This window comes from Phyllopteryx taeniolatus, chromosome 1, assembly GCF_024500385.1.
Source record: "Phyllopteryx taeniolatus isolate TA_2022b chromosome 1, UOR_Ptae_1.2, whole genome shotgun sequence".
Lineage (NCBI taxonomy): Eukaryota > Metazoa > Chordata > Actinopteri > Syngnathiformes > Syngnathidae > Phyllopteryx > Phyllopteryx taeniolatus.
Genome location: NC_084502.1, coordinates 28,787,255 through 28,806,736, shown reverse-complemented (window position 1 = coordinate 28,806,736; position 19,482 = coordinate 28,787,255). Strand labels below are relative to the sequence as shown.

Genomic DNA, 19,482 nt, shown 5'->3' with positions numbered 1-19,482 from the left:
GGGCGTGCTGGAGCCTATCCCAGCTATCATCGGGCAGGAGGCGGAGTACACCCTGAACTGGTTGCCAGCCAATTGCAGGGCACATACAAACAAACAACCATTTGCACTCACATTCACACCTATGGGCAATTTAGTCTCCAATTCATGCATGTTTTGGAGATGTGGGTGGAAACCGGAGTGCCCGGAGAAAACCCACGCAGGGACGGGGAGAACATGCAAACTCCACACAGGCCGGGCCGGGGATTGAACCCGGGTCCTCAGAACTGTGAGGCTGACGCTCTAACCAGTCGGCCACCGTGCCGCCTGGTGTACATTAATGAGGAAAAAAATAACAAATGATTTTAACATTAAAACATTTAAGGTGGTCTGAAAAGTTTACGTACCCACTGTATGAATCGAATCGGCCTCATGCCAGAGATTCCCATTGGTAATTCAAAACATAGAAAAAGGAGAAAGGGAGTGCAAGTGAGTGGACATCCCAAGAAGCCCAAGGACCCACCCGAGAACGGCACGGCCGACAGGACACCACCCACACCAAGGGATCCAGGGTGGTCCACCAGCCCCACCGAAATGCCCCAAAAACGGCCACCAGAAGGAGAAAACCGGGGTCCAACGCTGCCCCGCCGGCTAACCACCATAGGACAGCGAGAAGCCCCCCCCAGCCAGCAGAGCCTGCAACAACAGTGAGCCCCCGTCCCAGCCAGAGGGTGAGCCAGTGACCCGCGCCACATGGACAGGGGGGAGGATCGGTCGCCCAAGACGAAGACGATAAGGCGAGTCAACCCGCAGGGCAGCCACGGTGCACGAGAGGGGGCCCCCACACCCATCCAGCCAGAGGGGCCCGGCCCCGGGAGCATCACCATGATAATAGTGGATACCCACCTCCCTCCCGTTACTATGATTGCCAGGTCCCTGAATGGCAGTCATTGGCCCTACCTAACCCGTGTACATGAAGCCTCTGTGTGGTGTCGTGTATTCAAATCTGGAGGGGCCCATGGAATGGGTGGTTAGGGGGGCATTCCTGGCCTACAGCCTGGTCCCCCCGACCCAGACCACAAAGCCCCCCAGATTGATGAAACCTGATGAAAACTGTGAGGCAGCTGTGCTAACCAGTCAACAACTGTATCATTCCTATATCATAGAGTTTAAATTGACTGAACACCTGAAACAAACAGCTTGCCACCAAAATGTGTGAAAACAGGTGTCAACATTGGGTAGCGACAAAAACTAAAAAATAAAAACAATACAATTTTAAGTTTCCTTCCCCTTTAAAGTACCTCCACACAGCTGATGTGGCTCCTACCCAAAAAGTGGCATCACTGTCATAGTATCGGAGCGTTTTTATGAGGGAGAGTACATGTACAGACATCCAGTACCGGCATTGATACAGACATGCAAACACCAAAGGCATGAAAAAGGTGACCAAAAAAAAAAAATAAATAATAATAATAATAATTTATCGGATCTGTACGATTCACGGAAATGGCCTATTTTGAGTCCAAAACGGCGAATTTCGCCGAATGGGAACTGATTTGCAAGTATGTTGATAAAGATACCGCCATCGTTGCATCCTTATAAGTAAATGCAGATTATCATCCAGCAAGAAAGGGGTGACAAACATTGCAGCTACACAGCAAATTAGAAGTGTTAACGGAGGTTTAAAAAAATAATAATTAAAAAAGCCCTCCATGAACAAGTGCCATTCCATATGTACAGTACACACTGCACACATATGCATACATATGAATGTAAGCATGACTAAGCAAAACACAAAACAGTTGTCCTGCCAAAAAAAGAGAACAAATTTGTCAGGTGAGTTTGGACCTCTTAGTCCTACCTGGCCTGATTTGTTCCCAGTTTCAGTGCTGACCAACGGAGGAAGGTGAGTTTCTCCTCCTATTGTCGTTACAATGACCTCCCCTCTCTCAACTACATCATCACAGACCTCCAAAACCTGCAGAACTTCATCGCCTGTCTCCATCACACTAGCCGTGTGTGTGCCAAAATCGTCTGCCATCATACTTTGTCCTCAGCTGGTCCATCACAGTCTTCAACAAGTCTGTGTATGTCTGATCTACCACACAATGCTGATTTGAAGCCTAGTAATGCATTAGACCACTTTATATATAAATTTTTCCCATCATGCCTGGGGACGTATTGCACGTCACTTGCCTCTTCATGTGTGTTTGTGTGTGTCAGAGTGGAGGGGGGCTGCTCTTTATGGACGTTAGAGAGTGAAGGAGACGGAGAGAATGTGAGAGTGATGAGACGATGTCATGGGAGAAGAGATGGAGGGTGGGATAAAAGGATGGATGGACAAAGAGGAGGAGAAACAGGAGGGGGAAGTAGTACACTAAACAAACATGGCTGCACACTATCCCAGCAGGCTAAGAATAAACAAAATAGCAATTAGAAGATGCACTTCTCCCATCATCTTTTTCTTCATTCTTCACCAGTCCTTTTTTCCATTACTCCCCTTGAGGCAACTGCTCTCATTCTTTTCCTGTCTTTGGCCTTAACACCACTCTCCGTCCATTGCTTCTGACCCAGTGAACACTGTGTGTGTGTTAAAAGGTAAAACAAAATAAAAAATGTGGATTTTTTCTGGTAGACAAAAAATATACAGTATTAGTAAGATTGAGGCTGCAGAGACAGACACACACACAAAATAAGAAAATATATACCCAAATAGAAAGGGTGCAATCGCTATCAGCAGCAGCAACATATAACACACAACTACCGGCTTTAGTTTACAACGTTTCAGTCTAAACACCAACAACACATTGTCACATATCTCTAGCATTACAGCTGCCATTTTGCGCAGGGAAAACATACAGTACAGAACTATGAAAAAGAAAAAGGCCCAACTGCTTTTTCACGACACAGCATTTTGACATACTAAACAGTAAATATTAGGACAAATGCAGTTAGTAGGATTCTGTAGAAATGTATGTAGAAAAATCCCAAATATTGGGGCGTTCATTCTGATATTTTCAGACGATAAAGTGGGCATAAGCAGAGCTGTCCACATACATTTTGGTGATGATTGATTACAATTTTGTGACGTTAAGATTTTTATCTATATAACCGTATAAGAAAACATTTTAATGTCCATAAAATCCAAAATATTGGGGCAATCGTTCTGATATTTTTCACTGGTTGAAGTGGGCATAGGAAGAGATGCCCATATATATTTTGGTGATAATTGCTCGCAGTTTTGTGACATTAAGCAACCTTAAGCTTTTTCTATATAAGAAAACTCAATGTCCATAAAATCCAAATTATTGGGGCGACTATTGTTTGTGCCTATGCACCAAACAGCAGTTCAGAGTACCCACCCTTTTTGGAGTCCTTGGAGGGGGTGCTGTAGAGCGCTCCCGCTGGGGACTCCATCATTCTGCTGGGGGACTTCAATGCTCACGTGGGCAATGACAGTGAGACCTGGAAGGCCGTGATTGGGAGGAACGGCCCCTCCGATCAGAACCCGAGCGGTGTTCTGTTATTGGACTTCTGTGCTCATCACGGATTGTCCATAACGAACACCATGTTCAAGCATAAGGGTGTCCACACGTGCACTTGGCACCAGGACACCCTAGGTCGCAGTTCGATGATCGACTTTGTGGTTGTGTCATCGGACTTGCGGCCCCATGTCTTGGACACTCGGGTAAAGAGAGGGGCGGAGCTTTCAACTGATCACCACCTGGTGGTGAGTTGGCTCCGATGGTGGGGGAAGATGCCGGTCCAACGTGGCAGGCTCAAACGTATTGTGAGGGTCTGCTGGGAACATCTGGCAGAATCCCCTGTCAGAAGGAGTTTCACACACCACCTCCGACAGAATTTTGCTCATGTTCCGGGGGAGGCTGGGGACATCGAGTCCGAGTGGACCATGTTCCGCGCCTCCATTGCTGAGGCGGCCGACCGAAGCTGTAGCCGTAAGGTGGTTGGTGCCTGTCGTGGCGGAAATCCCTAAACCCGTTGGTGGACACCAACGGTGAGGAATGCCGTCAAGCTGAAGAAGGAGTCCTATCGGGCCTTTTTGGCCTGTGGGACTCCTGAGGCAGCTGATGGGTACCGGCTGGCCAAGCGGAATGCAGCTTTGACGGTCGCTGAAGCAAAAACCCGGGCATGGGAGGAGTTCGGTGAGGCCATGGAGAAAGACTTCCGGACGGCTTCGAGGAAATTCTGGTCCACCATCCGGCGTCTTAGGAGGGGAAAGCAGTGCACCATCAACACTGTGTATAGTGGGTATGGGGCACTGCTGACCTCGACTCGGGACGTTGGGAGCCGGTGGGGAGAATAATTCGAAGACCTCCTCAATTCCACCGACACGCCTTCCCATGAGGGAGCAGAGTCTGGGTTCTCTGAGGCGGGCTCTCGTATCTCTGGGGTTGAGGTCACCGAGGTGGTTAAAAAGCTCCACGGTGGCAAGCCCCCGGGGGTGGATGAGATTCGCCCGGAGTTCCTCAAGGCTCTGGATGTTGTGGGGCTGTCCTGCTTGACACGCCTCTGCAACATCGCGTGGACATCGGGGACAGTGCCTCTGGATTGGCAGACGGGGGTGGTGGTCCCCCTTTTTAAGAACTACAGGGGAATCACACTCCTCAGCCTGCCCGGTAAGGTCTATTCATGGGTGCTGGAGAGAAGGGTCCGTCGTGAAGTCAAATCTCAGATTCAGAAGGCGCAGTGTGGTTTTCGTCATGGCCGTGGAACAGTGGACCAGCTCTACACCCTTGGCAGGGTCCTCGAGGGTGCATGGGAGTTCGCCCAACCAGTCTGCATGTGTTTTGTGGACTTGGGAAGGCGTTCGACTGTGTCCCTCGGGAGGTCATGTGGGGGGTGCTTCGGGAGTATGGGGTACCAAACCCCCTGATACGGGCTGTTCGGTCCCCGTACGACCGTTGTCAGAGTTTGGTCCGCATATCCGGCAGTAAGTCAGACTCGTTTCCGGTGAGGGTTGGACTCCGCCAAGGCTGCCCTATGTCACCGATTCTGTTCATAACTTTTATGGACAGAATTTCAAGGTGGAGCCGAGGCGTAGAGGGGGTCCGGTTTGGTGGCCTCAGTATTCCATCTCTGCTTTTTGCAGATGATGTGTTTCTGTTGGCTTCATCAAGCCGTGACCTCCAACTCTCACTGGAGCAGTTCGCAGCTGAGTGTGAAGCGGCTGGGATGAGAATTCGCACCTCCAAATCTGAGACCATGGTCCTCAGTCGGAAAAGGGTGGCGTGCCCTCTCCAGGTCGTGGATGAGATCCTGCCCCAAGTGGAGGAGTTCAAGCATCATGAGGTCTTGTTCTTGGTCTTGTGAGGGAAGAATGGAACGGGAGATCGACAGGCGGATCGGTGCATCGTCTGCAGTGATGCGGACTTTGTATAGATCCGTTGTGGTAAAGTAGGAGCCAAGCCGAAAGGCGAAGCTCTCGATTTACCGGTCGATCTACGTTCCTACCCTCACCTATGGTCACGAGGTGTGAGTTGTGACCGAATGAACAAGATCCCTGATACAAGCGGCTGAAATGAGTTTACTCCGCAGGGTGTCCGGGCTCTCCCTTAGAGATAGGGTGAGAAGCTCGGTCATCCGGGAGGATCTCAGAGTAGAGCCGCTGCTCCTCCACATCGAGAGGAGCCAGATGAGGTGGCTGGGGCATCTGATTCGGATGCCTCCCGGACGCCTCCCTGGTGAGGTGTTTGGTGAGGTGGCCCTTTGGAGTGACTGTGCAGTTTCTGCGCATGTATGCAGTTGTAGTTATAGCCCTCCACCAAGATCTCAGCGTAAGAAGGCGTCTATTAGCCCGACGAGCTGCATTGATATTCATGGCACCGCCACAACCGAAGCTGAAAAAGAGCCATCGCCGAGGTGGATGTCGACCGTGGCAGATTGAATGGGAAAAAGCTGTTTCAACACAGCGTGGCTAGGTAGTCCGCAAGGCAAGTAACCGTGGCTAGGTAGCCAGCCGACTAGGTAGGAAGGAGGCAGATGAGGAGGTACTGCACCAACAGGCGTAAACCAACCTGGGTTTTATCTTTAGCCACTGCACAGTGAGAGATCCTGGTCAAAGTAAGCCATTTTAAACTAAAAATAAAAACCTTTCCGGAGGGAGAAACGGCAGCCAAAATGTGCCTGCGTACTCTCTCTCCGGTTTTCAAACAATCAAATCGGATTTTTAATTTGTTGGACGATTATTTTGGAATAGTACAAAAAGTAACGATTCGATTCTGATTTAGAAGTCATTCGTTACTGTCAAAACGAATAGCGAATCAGGATTTAGAGGCTCAGACCGAGCCCTTCGTGAAAAGCATCTTAAAAATTTTTAAAGACAGAGATATAATGAATATTCTTCAATAGCCAAGTCAGTCCCCTAATTTCAAAGAAATGCATTATCCTTTTTAGTTACCGAAGATGAAAGTGAAGGCAGCAAGACCCACAGAGAAGCAGCAACCGAAGGTGACTGCAGTGAAGGCCTGGAAGAAGGAAAGTCAGAATTCTGTGATTTAAGGGAAGGATTTTTAGATTTATAGTTATATACAGTTTACAATCAAGCTAATTGTACATATACTTTTGAGCTCGTGAAAATTTAGCCACTCAGCATACAGTAACTAATTGCTAATAATTTTGAGCAACCTCTTAAAGTGCTGTGAATAAGTATTGCCTCACTTCTCAAATTCTTAGATTTTTGCATAGTTTCCCCACTTTAATGATTAAGATCACCAAACAAATGTAAATATCAGACAAATATGAACAGTGTTGTAGTATGAAAAGTGAACATAAAATGCTGTTTTTCCCAATGGTGATTTCATTTATTAAGGAAAAAAAAACAAACTTCAAAGTTACCTGGCCCTGTGTGAAAAAGTAATGGTCCCCTCAAGCTAATAACTGGTGGGACCATCCTCAGCATCAACAACTGAAATCAAGCGTTTTCTATAACTGGCAATGAGGCTTTCAGATCTCTGTGGAGATATTTTGGGCCACTCTTCCTTACAGAATTCTTTGAATTCAGCAAAAATTGAAAGTTTTTGAGCATGAACGGCCTTTTTAAGATCATATCACTTCATTTCAATCAGATTCAAGTCTGGACTTTTACTAGGCCAATCAAAAACCTTCATTTTGTTTTTTTCAGCGATTCAGAAGTTGACTTGCTGGTGTGTTTTGGATCATTATCCTGCAAGCAGCCACCACACTACCACCACCATGTTTGACTGTTGGTATGATGTTCTTTTTCCTGAAATGCCATGCTACATTTACGCCAGATGTAACAGGAAACACACCTTCCAAAAAGCTCAACTTTCATCTCGTCAGGCCATATAGTATTCTTCCAAAAGTCTTGGGAATCCTTCAGATGTTTTTTTTTTTTTTTTTTTGGCAGAAGTAAGATGAGCCCTTGTGTTTTTTTTGTTTTGTTTTTTTTGGTCAGCAGTGGTTTGGAAATGTGCTAGGGATGCCATGTTTGCCCAGTCTCTTCCTTATTGTTGTCATGAACACTGAACTGAACTGAGGCCTGCAATTCTTTAGAAGTGGAGTAATCTTTGTAGGCCAGCCACTCCTTGGAAGGTTCACCACTATTCCATGTTTTCTCCGTGTAAGGATAATGGCTCTCCCTATGGTTCGCTGGAATCCTAAAGCTAGAAATGGCTTTTGTAACCCTTTCCAGACTGATAGATGTCAATTATTTTATTTCTCGACTGTTCCGGAATTTCTTTGGATCGTGTGATTTTGTCGCAACTTTTTTAGATCTGATGTCTGACTTGATTTTGTCAGGACTGTTTAAGTGATTTCTTGTTTGAGCAGGTCTGGAGGTAATCAGGCTTAGGTGTGATCAGTGATAATTAACCAAAAATTGTGATGAATTGAACAATGAATGAACACTGAATTCATGATTGACAAGGGGGTAATTACTTTTTCACACAGGGCCAGGTAACAGAATTTATTTTAATTTTTTTTTTTTCTTCCCTTCATAAATGAAATCCATCCATTCCATCCATTTTCTTCACTGCTTAGCCTCACTAGGGTCGCGAGCTGCTGGCGCCTATCCCAGCTATCTTTGGGCGAGAGGCGGGGTACACCCTGAACCAGTCGCCAGCCAATTGCAGGGCACATAAAAATAAACTATAATCTGCGCTCACATTCATACCTACGGGCAATTTAGAGTTTCCAATTAACCTACCATGCATGTTTTTGGGATGTGGGAGGAAACTGGAGTGCCCGGAAAAACCCCACCCACGCACGGGGAGAACATGCAGGGCCGGGATTTGAACCCCAGTCCCCAGAACTGTGAGGCAGATGTGCTAACCAGTCGGTCACCGTGCCGGCATAAATTAAATCACCATTCAAAAACAGCATTTTTAGTTCACTTGGGTTATATTTGTCTGATATTTACATTTGTTTGAAGATCTTAAACAAAGTGAGGAAACTAGGCAAAAATATGAGAATTTGAGACAGGGGCCAATTTTAAGCTTTATAAGGGCACACTAGGCTCAATCACATCTTGATTATTTTATTTCAAGTCCATTGTATTGGTGTTAGGAGGCAAAAATGACTAAAGTCACAACCAAAATACTTCTGGACTCAACTGTTTGTCCGCATGACATTGTTTACACATATGTGACCTCTGCTTTGTTTATAATTTGCTTTGTCTGTGATAAGTTACTCTGCCCTGTTGTCTTCTCATACACAGAGAATTTTAAGCAATGTGTTTGGCATTGTTTTCTTTGTCCAATAACATGCAGTGCAACCTACATTTTTCAAGATCCAACTGAGTCATTATGGGTGTGTCTATTTTGAGTCCAACAGGGGACCTTTGTTTAGATTTCCTCCTTATCTTTCATAGGATGGAGGAAAGAGGAGCTCGCGCTCTCTGTGGTCAATACCAAAGTGACCTGCCTGCCACTTTTACATACTTTATACCAAACAGCCAGTGAAAATGCCAGAGAATCATCACATCTTTGCAACAATGGAAGTAGAATTGGAAATAGACCATTACTCATCAAAAAAAATCTATCATTGTCTAGTAAAGAGCCACACACCAGGAAGAACACAAAATGCTGACTGTCATCCATTTTTGTGATCATTTACTGTCTTTTGTCCTTTTACTTTACTGAACTTAGTGGCATAAGTAGCCAGGTACTGGTGAGGCAATCGTTAGCTTGGTGTGATTGAACAGAAGATCAAGGATCTCTAAAATTACATATCCAGCAAAAAAAAAACACAAATCACACAGGTCAAGAGATTCTTCCAGTTGCTCCAATACAGAGCAAATTGTTCAAGAATGCATTTTAGTTTAAATGGATGCCACTTCTCCTGTTTGACACAACAATCAAACTGACTCAGCCAAAGTGATGCAAAATGTGACCTGGACTTTGCCAGTTCACCTAAATATCCACTTACACACAACAATCGCAAAGGGGCAAAATGAACTTATTCACGTACACAAATGTGTTATCACAGCTCTTACTCTTTGTATGCGTGTGTAAGGGTGAAAGTAAATCCAGTAGCAATGCCAAGTAAAAACACAAAGGAAGGCAGCTCTCTGTTAAAATTAGACACAAGCACAAACAAACACAGGGAATGATAACAAAGCTTTCCACAAGGGAAAAGTATTCACCAAGTAGGTCAGTAAAATTACACAAGGGTTTGATTTAGTCTTCTCTTGTTGCACGCCTATGCCAGGCCACTGTGTGAGATGCTTGTTTGGCAACATGAAACGTATGATACCGAATGATGGACAAGACAGCCAGACGAGGTTATCTAACTCCATGTGACCTAAAGGTAACAAGCTGTCATCGTCGGACCTCAGTAACTATCACAAACTCATACTCGGAGGCTCAAATTCATGAGCATGGTAGAAGCCTTGTGATGCAGCACTGATAAGAAAGACTGGAATCTTGATACACAGCAAGAGGGCTATGATGGAAACAAATGATGAACCATTGAGAATGAGTCACATGGATAATACTTGCACCAGTATCGCAATATGGCACATTGAGAGTAGCTAGATGAATACATCAACTAGATAAGACATTTTAGGGACTGTACTTCATTTCCATTTATTTTTTCATTTCAATATAACCTTTTCTATGATGGTTTTCCCATGTTAAAATAAAAGTTAAAGTAGGTGCTTTATAAGATATGAAGATGTGGATAGTATAAACAAATACTGAATACTGTATTTAAACTCACATTGCACAAAATTAGGCACCCCTGCACAATCTAATGAGAGCAATATAAGAGAGGTATTAAATAATATGCCTGCACAAAGACAATACTGAGCTTTGACTGACACAGTCAGACAGGTGTGTGCATAGTGGCTAACAAATTTACTGGACCATCAACTGCCCTAAATTGACAGCATTGGTAATTACCAAAATATTTTAATATTTATGCACCAGTATGTAGAAGCGCTTGAACCTAAAAGGTATTTGTAATGCTAAAATATAGTTATTATTGTTGTACAAGAATTTTCTAATTTATTGTTTTAGTACAATTGGCTGGCAACCAGTTCAGGGTGCACCCCGCCTCCTGCCCGATGACAGCTGGGATAGGCTCCAGCACGCCCACGACCCTCGTGAGGAGAAGCGGCTCTGAAAATGAATGGATGGATGTTTTATTACACTTTGTCGTCAGAGTAACGAGTGAACTGAAGTGTAACCCAACTGACTTTAGCCGAGAGGTGGGGTATACCCTAGACTAGTTGCCACTTCATGGCAGAACAATTTTCATGCATAACTTAACAGCAAAAATAGTTATTTCATATATCTGACTTCTCAGATAAGCCCTGTGAGAAGAGTCAAATTGTTGTTCATTAAAAATTTGCAAATATTGGAAGCTCACTAAAATAGGAAAGATTCTGTATTTAATCACTTCATGATGCTGAACGGTCTTTTTCATATTTATGAAGGATAGTCTAATAAATGTAGTAAGCACTGTATATTATTGTGGTTATAATGTATAGTGGTGGACTACACTGCAGCATACTGAAAGCAGTTAATATTTCGACCAAAATTTAAGTAAGGTGACACAAATATTAATTACACCAAAACAGAACAAATGAGGAGATATTTCTTTCTACACCGCTGCAAACTACAACCACAATATTAAACAGTAAATTATGACAAGCCAAGATTTATTTTACAATTCACATATTTGAATTCAGAACTGTGATCCAGAACAATTCATAATGGATGGTATAAATGCAGCATGACAAACATTGTATAATACATAATTGTATCTGAAGGCTGAATTAATATTTTTTTTCACCATGATTGTAAATACCACCCAATAAAGGCAAAATAACTTCTGATGAACAATTTCTTACCTTATATTTGTCATTTATCAAACAATCCATTATATAATGCATGGGTTCATCTTCTATTGACATGCATGATGACTGAGTATAGAGTTTGAGTTGTATCAACTAAGCAGCTTGGCCTAATCCATTTCTGGTGGGGGCCAAAGAAACGTTTACGACCAACTGAAGGACTCCTTCCCAAGGATTAACATGTGTTTCTCTACTAAATTACAAACCATACGTCTGGAGACCAACTAGGCAGCTTGCTACAATAGGCATATTTGTGCAAACATTTATCAACCCGGTTGTTTGTAGCCACAAGTGGACCAGTCTCCTCTAGTGTTTGGAGTGAAATAGCAGATGGACTGTCGTAACGCCGATTTACCATGTCACTTCACTTTAACTTGTGCTAAGTCTCTTGAAAGCCAAACCTTTTCAAAATGAGAGAGTGTTACTGACACTGTTCGGACATTGAGGCTCTAACAACGAGGCTTTGGCAATTTAAGAAAGATGATGTACAAGAGGGTTGTGGGATAAGTGATTGTCTGATATGTTCTGTCCTACCTGGACCTGCTCGGTTTGAACAGTGACGTCACCCAGCAATGGGTCTGCAGGAGCAGGGTGAATAGTTACAGATTTTTCTGAGCGGCTGTCTTTGCTGCGAGACTTGTGGCGGTCCCGGCTTCTCTCCCTGAAAAAGACATTTCCAAAAAATTATTTGCAGACTTAATTTTTCTCTGGCAGGACATGAAATATTTAATCAAAAACATCTATTTTGTTGGATTCAGAACAGGACAAGACAGAACAAGCATGATGAGCCCCTAAATGTTCTGCTTCGAAGTGTCCAGCAATAAATAATGACAATCAGGGACAGAAACAATTGACCTCAAACATTGTTTGTTACAAAATCTAATTTCTGATGACTTAATATGGGCACTCTGACCCAAATACAACCCAAACATGTGCTCTAACATATGAGCTCCATTGGCCAACTGACCATATGCACTTACAACTCTAATCCTGTGTCAAAAGTAACCAGCAGCAAACCGTATCCTTGGCCCAGCAGTACTATGGCTACATGGCACTGTGCCCAATGTGGATGGATCCATTACCACCGAGAAGATGGCATGGATGACTACAGTTAATCCCTCATCTGTGTCTCTCCCATTTGGCTGCAGCCATCTAGGCTCGAACGAAAACGTTAAATGATAATTCTTGAATTAAAACACAGCACAATGAGGTTCTACAGCACAAATGAATAACTCCCCCAGTTGAGGTGTGAGAGCAGTTTTAAATGGACATGTGTATTGAGACCTTTTAATCGACTAATTTATCAATCATGGGTTAAAAAAACTCTTTCCAGGAAAGAGGAAGCTGGGAATCAGAACCAGATTTTCTTCTATTTTCACTTCCTGTAGGTGTCATGAATTGATGTCCTTTACTTTTTCGCCACAGTATTCAGACAGGTGTCCTCAATTAAAAGGTTTTGTTTTAATCTAACCTTTATTTGTCCAGGTAGGACCATTAAGAACAGATTCTCATTTGCAATATCAATCTGGCTGCAGAAAGCAGAGTAAGGCAAAATGAAAGCAAATACAAACAGACATATACAACAAATTGTACGCAAACTGTACACAAAACAAAACATAAAACGTACAAAAAACACACAAAATAATAATACATCATAGCTCCCTTTACCCAACCCTTAAAAAAATATTTATAAATGAGAGAGATGGGCTCACCACCTGTGGGAGGGGCCATAGGGGTCGGGTGCAGTGTGAGCTGGGCGGTGGCCGAAGGCGGGGACCTTGGCGATCCAATCCCCGGCTACAGAAGCTGGCTCTCGGGACGTGGAATGTCACCTCTCTGGCAGGGAAGGAGCCCGAGCTGGTGTGTGAGGTCGAGAAGTTCCGACTATATATAGTCGGACTCTCCTCCACACACAGCTTGGGCTCTGCTACCAGTCCTCTCGAGAGGGGTTGGACTCTCTTCCACTCTGGAGTTGCCCACGGTGAGAGGCACCAAGCAGGTGTGGGTATAACTTATTGCGCCCCGGCTCGGCGCCTGTTCGTTGGGGTTCACCCCGGTGGACGAGAGAATAGCCTCCCTCCGCCTTCGGGTGGGGGGACGGGTCCTGACTGTTGTTTGTGCCTATGCACCAAACAGCAGTTCAGAGTACCCACCTTTTTTGGAGTCCTTCGAGGGGGTGCTGGAGAGCGCTCCCGCTGGGGACTCCATCGTTCTGCTGGGGGACTTCAATGCTCATGTACCGGACTATTGCAATATTAGTCATTCGAACTGCTCTAAGTGCTACAGGACTATGCATCTCTTTGCACAATTGTCCAAAAAAAAATAAAAAATGTACCGGCATTACCAGATAACTAGCAACCCTTTATTGCTCAGTTTTTTTGTCAATGTCTTTCTGTCTCCAGTGTTCTGTAAATTGACTGTCTGTTGTCGTACTAGAGCGGCTCCAACTACCGGAGACAAATTCCTTGTGTGTTTTTGGACATACTTGGCAAATAAAGATGATTCTGATTCTGATGTGGGCAATGACAGTGAGACCTGGAAGGGCGTGATTGGGAGGAACGGCCCCTCCGATCAGAACCCGAGTGGTGTTCTGATATTGGACTTATGTGCTCATCACGGATTGTCCATAACGAACACCATGTTCAAGCATAAGGGTGTCCATACGTGCACTTGGCACCAGGACGCGCGAGGTCACAGTTAGATGATCGACTTTGTGGTTGTGTCATTGGACTTCCGGCCGCAACACTCGGGTGAAGAGAGGGGCGGAGCTGTAAACTGATCACCACCTGGTGGTGAGTTGGTGGGGAAAGATGCCAGTCCGACCTGGCAGGCCTAAATGTATTGTGAGGGTCTGCTGGGAACGTCTGGCAGAATCCCTTGTTAGAAGGAGTTTCAACTCCCACCTTCCGCAGAACTTCACGCACATCCCAGGGGAGGCGTGGGACATTGAGTCCGAGAGGACCATGTTCCGTGCCTCAATTGCAGAGGCAGCCAACCAGAGCTGTGGCCGTAAGGTGGTCGGTGCCTGTCGTGGCGGCAACTCCAGAGTGGAAGAGAGTCCAACCCCTCTCAAGAGGACTAGTACCAGAGCCCAAGCCGTGTGTGTAGGTGAGAGCGACTATATCTCGTCGGAACCTCTCGACCTCACACACCAGCTCGGGGTCCTTCCCTGGCAGAGAGGTGACATTTTGTAGCCGGGGATTGGATCGCAAAGGTCCCCGCCTCCGGCCACCGCCCAGCTCACATTGGACCCGACACATATGGCCCCTCCCACAGGTGGTGAGCCCGTGGGAAGGGGGACCAACGTTCCCCTTTTGGGCTCCTTCAAGCCCCAGCCCCAGGCCTGGCTCCAGAGGGGGGCCCCGGTGACCTGCGTCCGGGAAAGGGAAAACGTCTTCCTAAGTTTTTTAACATCATACGGGTTTTTGGAGCTGTGCTTTGTCTGGTCCCTCACCTAGGACCTGTTTGCCATGGGTGACACTGCCAGACAACTAGGATCATTGGGACACACAAACCCCTCCACCACGATAAGGTGACAGCTCAAGGAGGGGGCCATTAGGAATAGTTTTATGATTTATCATTACATGGCATTTCTATCAAAATTGACTAACATTGTATATATATTTTTTCCAGACAATAATAATTGTTTCTAACTTTGTTTGTCAAAAGTTAAAGGAAAGGATCTAACACTGCAATAATAAATGGTGCACTTGAATAAGAGCTCAAACTTCAAGTGACCCTTGAATGTTACACTCTCACACAAAAACAATCCCCAACACGAAGTTACAGGACATCCTGGTGGTGAGAGAAAAGGCGGAAACAAGCAATGAGTGAGAGCACTGGGATCGCTACAGGCTACTGGAGCTGTTTTGATTCGAGGGTGTGAACCATACTGCTTCCCGCTTCTATTCTTGCGCTTCCCTTTCAATGTGAACATAGAGTGATAACCGCAGACATATGCAAGTGAAAACATGACCTCCTTAACATAGCTAATCAACCTAGAATAGGGGATGCTGAAAGGCTTTAAATCTATTGTAGTTAGCATGACTTGCTATCATGACTTTAAATATATTATGTCATACAGTAGCTGTTCTTTTAGAAGTCATTATAATCAGTGATTAGAATCATTAAATAAGGGGAGGCGGGAGAAGGTAAGACACTGCAAGGGGATTTGTGTATTCAAGATCATAAGGAGACTAACATGCGGCTCTTATTACTTACATCATGGCAACGACAATGAAAATGAGCATTATCGCTGTACAGTGCACTGCGTTCCCCATATTGTTTCTGTTCCTCATTGTATTTCGGGGAGGTTGATATAGAAACTGAGCACCAAGTTGCGCATGTTCAACAATTAAAGTTCCAGTGCTCAAGCCTGTGCTACGCCTCTTGGTACATGTGATTAATTGTGGGAGTATACTCTCATCAGGAACCTCAGGCAAGAGAACACCTGGCCTCTGCTTAGACTTTGAATGTGCTAGAAAGAGAAGAGACACAAAGGTGATGACACATTTTGGAATGTACCAATGTGGAATTACACAGAGGAGGGATTTTAACATGAAGAAAACAACACACGTACTCATCCCTCTCCCAACACAAACCTTCCCAATTAGCTTCTCACATTTTGCGCCTACTTCATTAGCATGGCTCTGCTTCATTAGTATTCCAACTGTGCACTACACGATGATACTATGGCCTGATTAATGCAATTTGGTGTGCTGCATGGATCCCTCAAGTGGATATGGCTTTCTGCCTGCGATGGAGCCCATTGGGACTTTTGGCCTTGGAAGAACACTTTCTCTTCACCTGAGAATGAGTGTACAATTGTACATTGTACAATTGTGTGGGATAATAGTTATCCTCACTTACACCTGGACGAAGCAAATAAATAACAACCCATTGCAACACACAGAACCAGAGTAACACATTTTGTTGCGGTGACCATCACATTAAAAAAAAAGTTTCTTCCAGCTGACTGATGAGTTCCGTCAGCATATCACATTGCTGGATGCCTGCTTGACTTACGGAGATTTGCAGAACAAGGAGACTCATTCCAGTTCTGACACCTAGTCTTTTTTATTTTGTGTGGTTTTAAATTTAGGCATGGTTACAGATTGATGTATCAACAGAGTAATTCTCCACTATTAAAGACTTTGTGGCCCCACACACGAAAACTGGGTTACTTCATCTACCCATACGCTCCATTATGAAATGTTTTACCCATTGTGGGTTGTTTTTTGGTTATTTTTGAGCTGGGTTAATATTTTGACTTCAGACCAGAACTTTTTATAATCACGTGACCACGTCGACACATCAGGCTCCCTATTGGTCCGTTGCCACCTTCCACCTCACCGATATTTTTTTTCTGTCCGCCATATTGGAAAGTGAGGACGGTGGACGGCCTTCGCTTCATTAAAAGTAATTTAAATAAGGTATGAATTTAAGGTTTTGAATAGGCTTTACACGATCAGGATTTTTGGGGCCGATCAAGTTTAAAAAAACGATAACCGGTCACCGATCCGATCACAAGATGGAGCAATGTGTCCATTTACATGACTTGTTCATTTATTGCACATATACTTGTGTACTTCATGACTTGTTCATTTATTGTATATACTTGTGTACTGTATACTGAGTACTGTATCCATCCATCCATTTTCTGTACCGCTTATCCTCACTAGGGTCATGGGCGTGCTGGAGCTCATCCCACCTCAAAATTATTCTCTTAGCATTTTAGACAAAAGTTAAAACATCAATGACCTCTAGGGGGGATTCAAGGATTCGCCACAGACATAAGTTTAGGTCAGATCAACATTACAACATGACAGAAATAATGGGTGCTAACTTACTGTAATTAAATTACTTTATTGCAATTAAATTACTGTAATAAATACTGTTAATGACATGCTTACTCTAACTTTCTCACTGTCCCGGCTATATTTACGGGTGTTGTCCTGAGTTGGCGTCTGTTTGACTCTTCCTTTTTTTTTTTTCCCCTCACAGTGTGTTGCTTGAACCCGCCATGCTCCTCCTTGTGTACATTCTTGAGGTCCATCCATCCATCCATTTTCTGAGCCACTTCTCCTCACTAGGGTCGCGGGCGTGCTGGAGCCTATCCCAGCTGTCATCGGGCAGAAGGCGGGGTACACCCTGAACTGGTTGCCAGCCAATCGCAGAAACAAACAACCATTTGCACTCACATTCACACCTACGGGCAATTTAGATCAAATTTGTGTTGAAGCATTTAGATGACGTTTCCCACAACGTACTTCAGTTGTGCACAGACTGCTAATAACTTACGTGTTGTTTGTCTGAGACACCGCAAAATAGTCCCACACAGATGACGTGTTTTTTTTACCAACAAGATTGAAAAAAACTTTATTGGCCGTCAAATAGTTACAGTACTGCGCCACAAGACAAGGCTAAAAATAAACTAGCTTTTGGACTCATACGCAACGGCGAAGTGGAGTTAAATGTCTTGTGCGGAGCCGATCGATGATGTCATTGATCGGATCGGCGAATTATGACACGAAAGCCGATCAGCCGATCAGCATAAAAAGCTAATTATCGGCCAATACCGATCACACTGATCAGATCGGCGTAAAGTCTAGTTTTAAGATACTTGAATATGTATGGTTTAGAGTTTGGACAACAAATACTGTAATTCTGCCTGTAGCTAATCCAGGTTCACAAGACAATGCTTTCCTTAGCTTCTTTTAACAAATGTAACATGTACAGTATATGGCATCATTGCGCACACTATTTTGCTGTCATGTAGTGTATGTGCGTTAGTACTTTAAGGCTTGTTTTTTCAGTAATGTTTGATAATGGAGACTGCTCTTCAGGCAAGTTTAAAGTGGGAGCGGAACTCGCACACAGAGCTGTCATTTGTTGCAGGAACAGAGAGAGGACGGTGTACACTCCGTGTACACTTTTTTTATCAACCTAAATACACGTTGAGAATGCGAAGGGAAACTGCCACCGTGAGTTGAAACATTGTGAAGACTGAAATAAAATGAAATCCAATTGGATGGAAATGACACAGCATGGATTATTACTTTGGTTGTTTTTACAAAGTTAGGGCAGCTTGAAATGATTCGCTCTGTCTAAAGAAATGCCCCCACAGCAGATTGGTTCAGAGTAAACAGAGGCAGGGATTGATAAGTGACTGACTTTCAATTACAGGTTTGCTATTAGGGATATACAGTGCCGTGAAAAAGTATTGGCCCCCTTCTCAAATTCTTATAGTTTCCACAGTTTCCCGACTTTAATGAAGATCATCAAACAAATGTAAATATCAGACAAATATAACGGTAACCCAAGTGAACTTAAAATGCTGTTTTTAAATGGTGATTTCATTTATTAAGGAAAAACAAAATTCAAAGTTACATGACCCTGTGTGAAAAAGTAATGGCGCCCTAAACCTAATAACTGACCATTGTGCAAAGGGCGCCGAGACTTCAAGGAGTGTATGCGGTTTAAAGTGACGAGTAGTGCGATAATCTGGGACAATGTTGGTTGTGCAAATGTTGCAGATACTCCTCAATCAGTGTGCAAATGGAACAGATGCTACTCTGGCATGAGTGGCCAATATATGCAAATATTGCAGCATGGCGAGACAACTACAGTGAGTGCACGAGTAATGTATGATTGGCCCCACAGAAATGTGACAATGAAATTAAGTCAAAAAATTGCCAGCATGTTGTAATGGAATTGTAGGTTAGGTGTTTAAGAAGTTGATCACAAGAGGGAAGAAGCTGTTGGAATGTCTGCTAGTTGGGTGAAATACTTCACTCATCTGTTGGGTTAAAATCGACCAATCCCTCCTGCTGGGTCAACGTAACTACTGTGGGCTTGGTGCTATAATGACCCAAAAACTGGTTTTAAAAAAAACCCAATTGGGGTTATTGTTGACTCCCCTGTTTTTAGTGTGGTTTCTGTGCGGTTCCCCACAGGTTTTTCACATCATTAAAATCTAAAATTATATATATATATATATATATATATATATATAATATTTTCCATATCTTCACATCATATATTACTGTGCACTTCTATCCCTGTCCAGCCAATGTTTACATATGTATACAGCTCCTCCAAAACACTATTATTGCTGTAGAAATAATCATGCTATTCTCACAATAACAAAAATGTCCATTGAGAATTTATTG

The 19,482-nt window shown here is 44.0% G+C and overlaps 1 protein-coding gene across 10 annotated transcripts in view; it reads right to left on the bottom strand.

Moving 5' to 3' along the window:
• LOC133484008 (vang-like protein 1) overlaps window positions 1-19,482 on the bottom strand; it is a 67,746-nt gene that overhangs the window by 32,478 nt on the left and 15,786 nt on the right. For 6 of the 10 annotated variants that reach the window (XM_061786024.1, XM_061786034.1, XM_061786044.1 and 3 more), the window contains one exon: window positions 11,846-11,972. In XM_061786024.1, the coding sequence (XP_061642008.1) occupies window positions 11,846-11,972 (127 nt within the window). Of the gene's footprint in view, window positions 1-1,837; window positions 3,408-6,394; window positions 6,462-11,308; window positions 11,778-11,845; window positions 11,973-19,482 lie in introns of those variants that run through there. The other 4 variants (XM_061786112.1, XM_061786073.1, XM_061786079.1 and 1 more) reach the window with 4 other exon arrangements.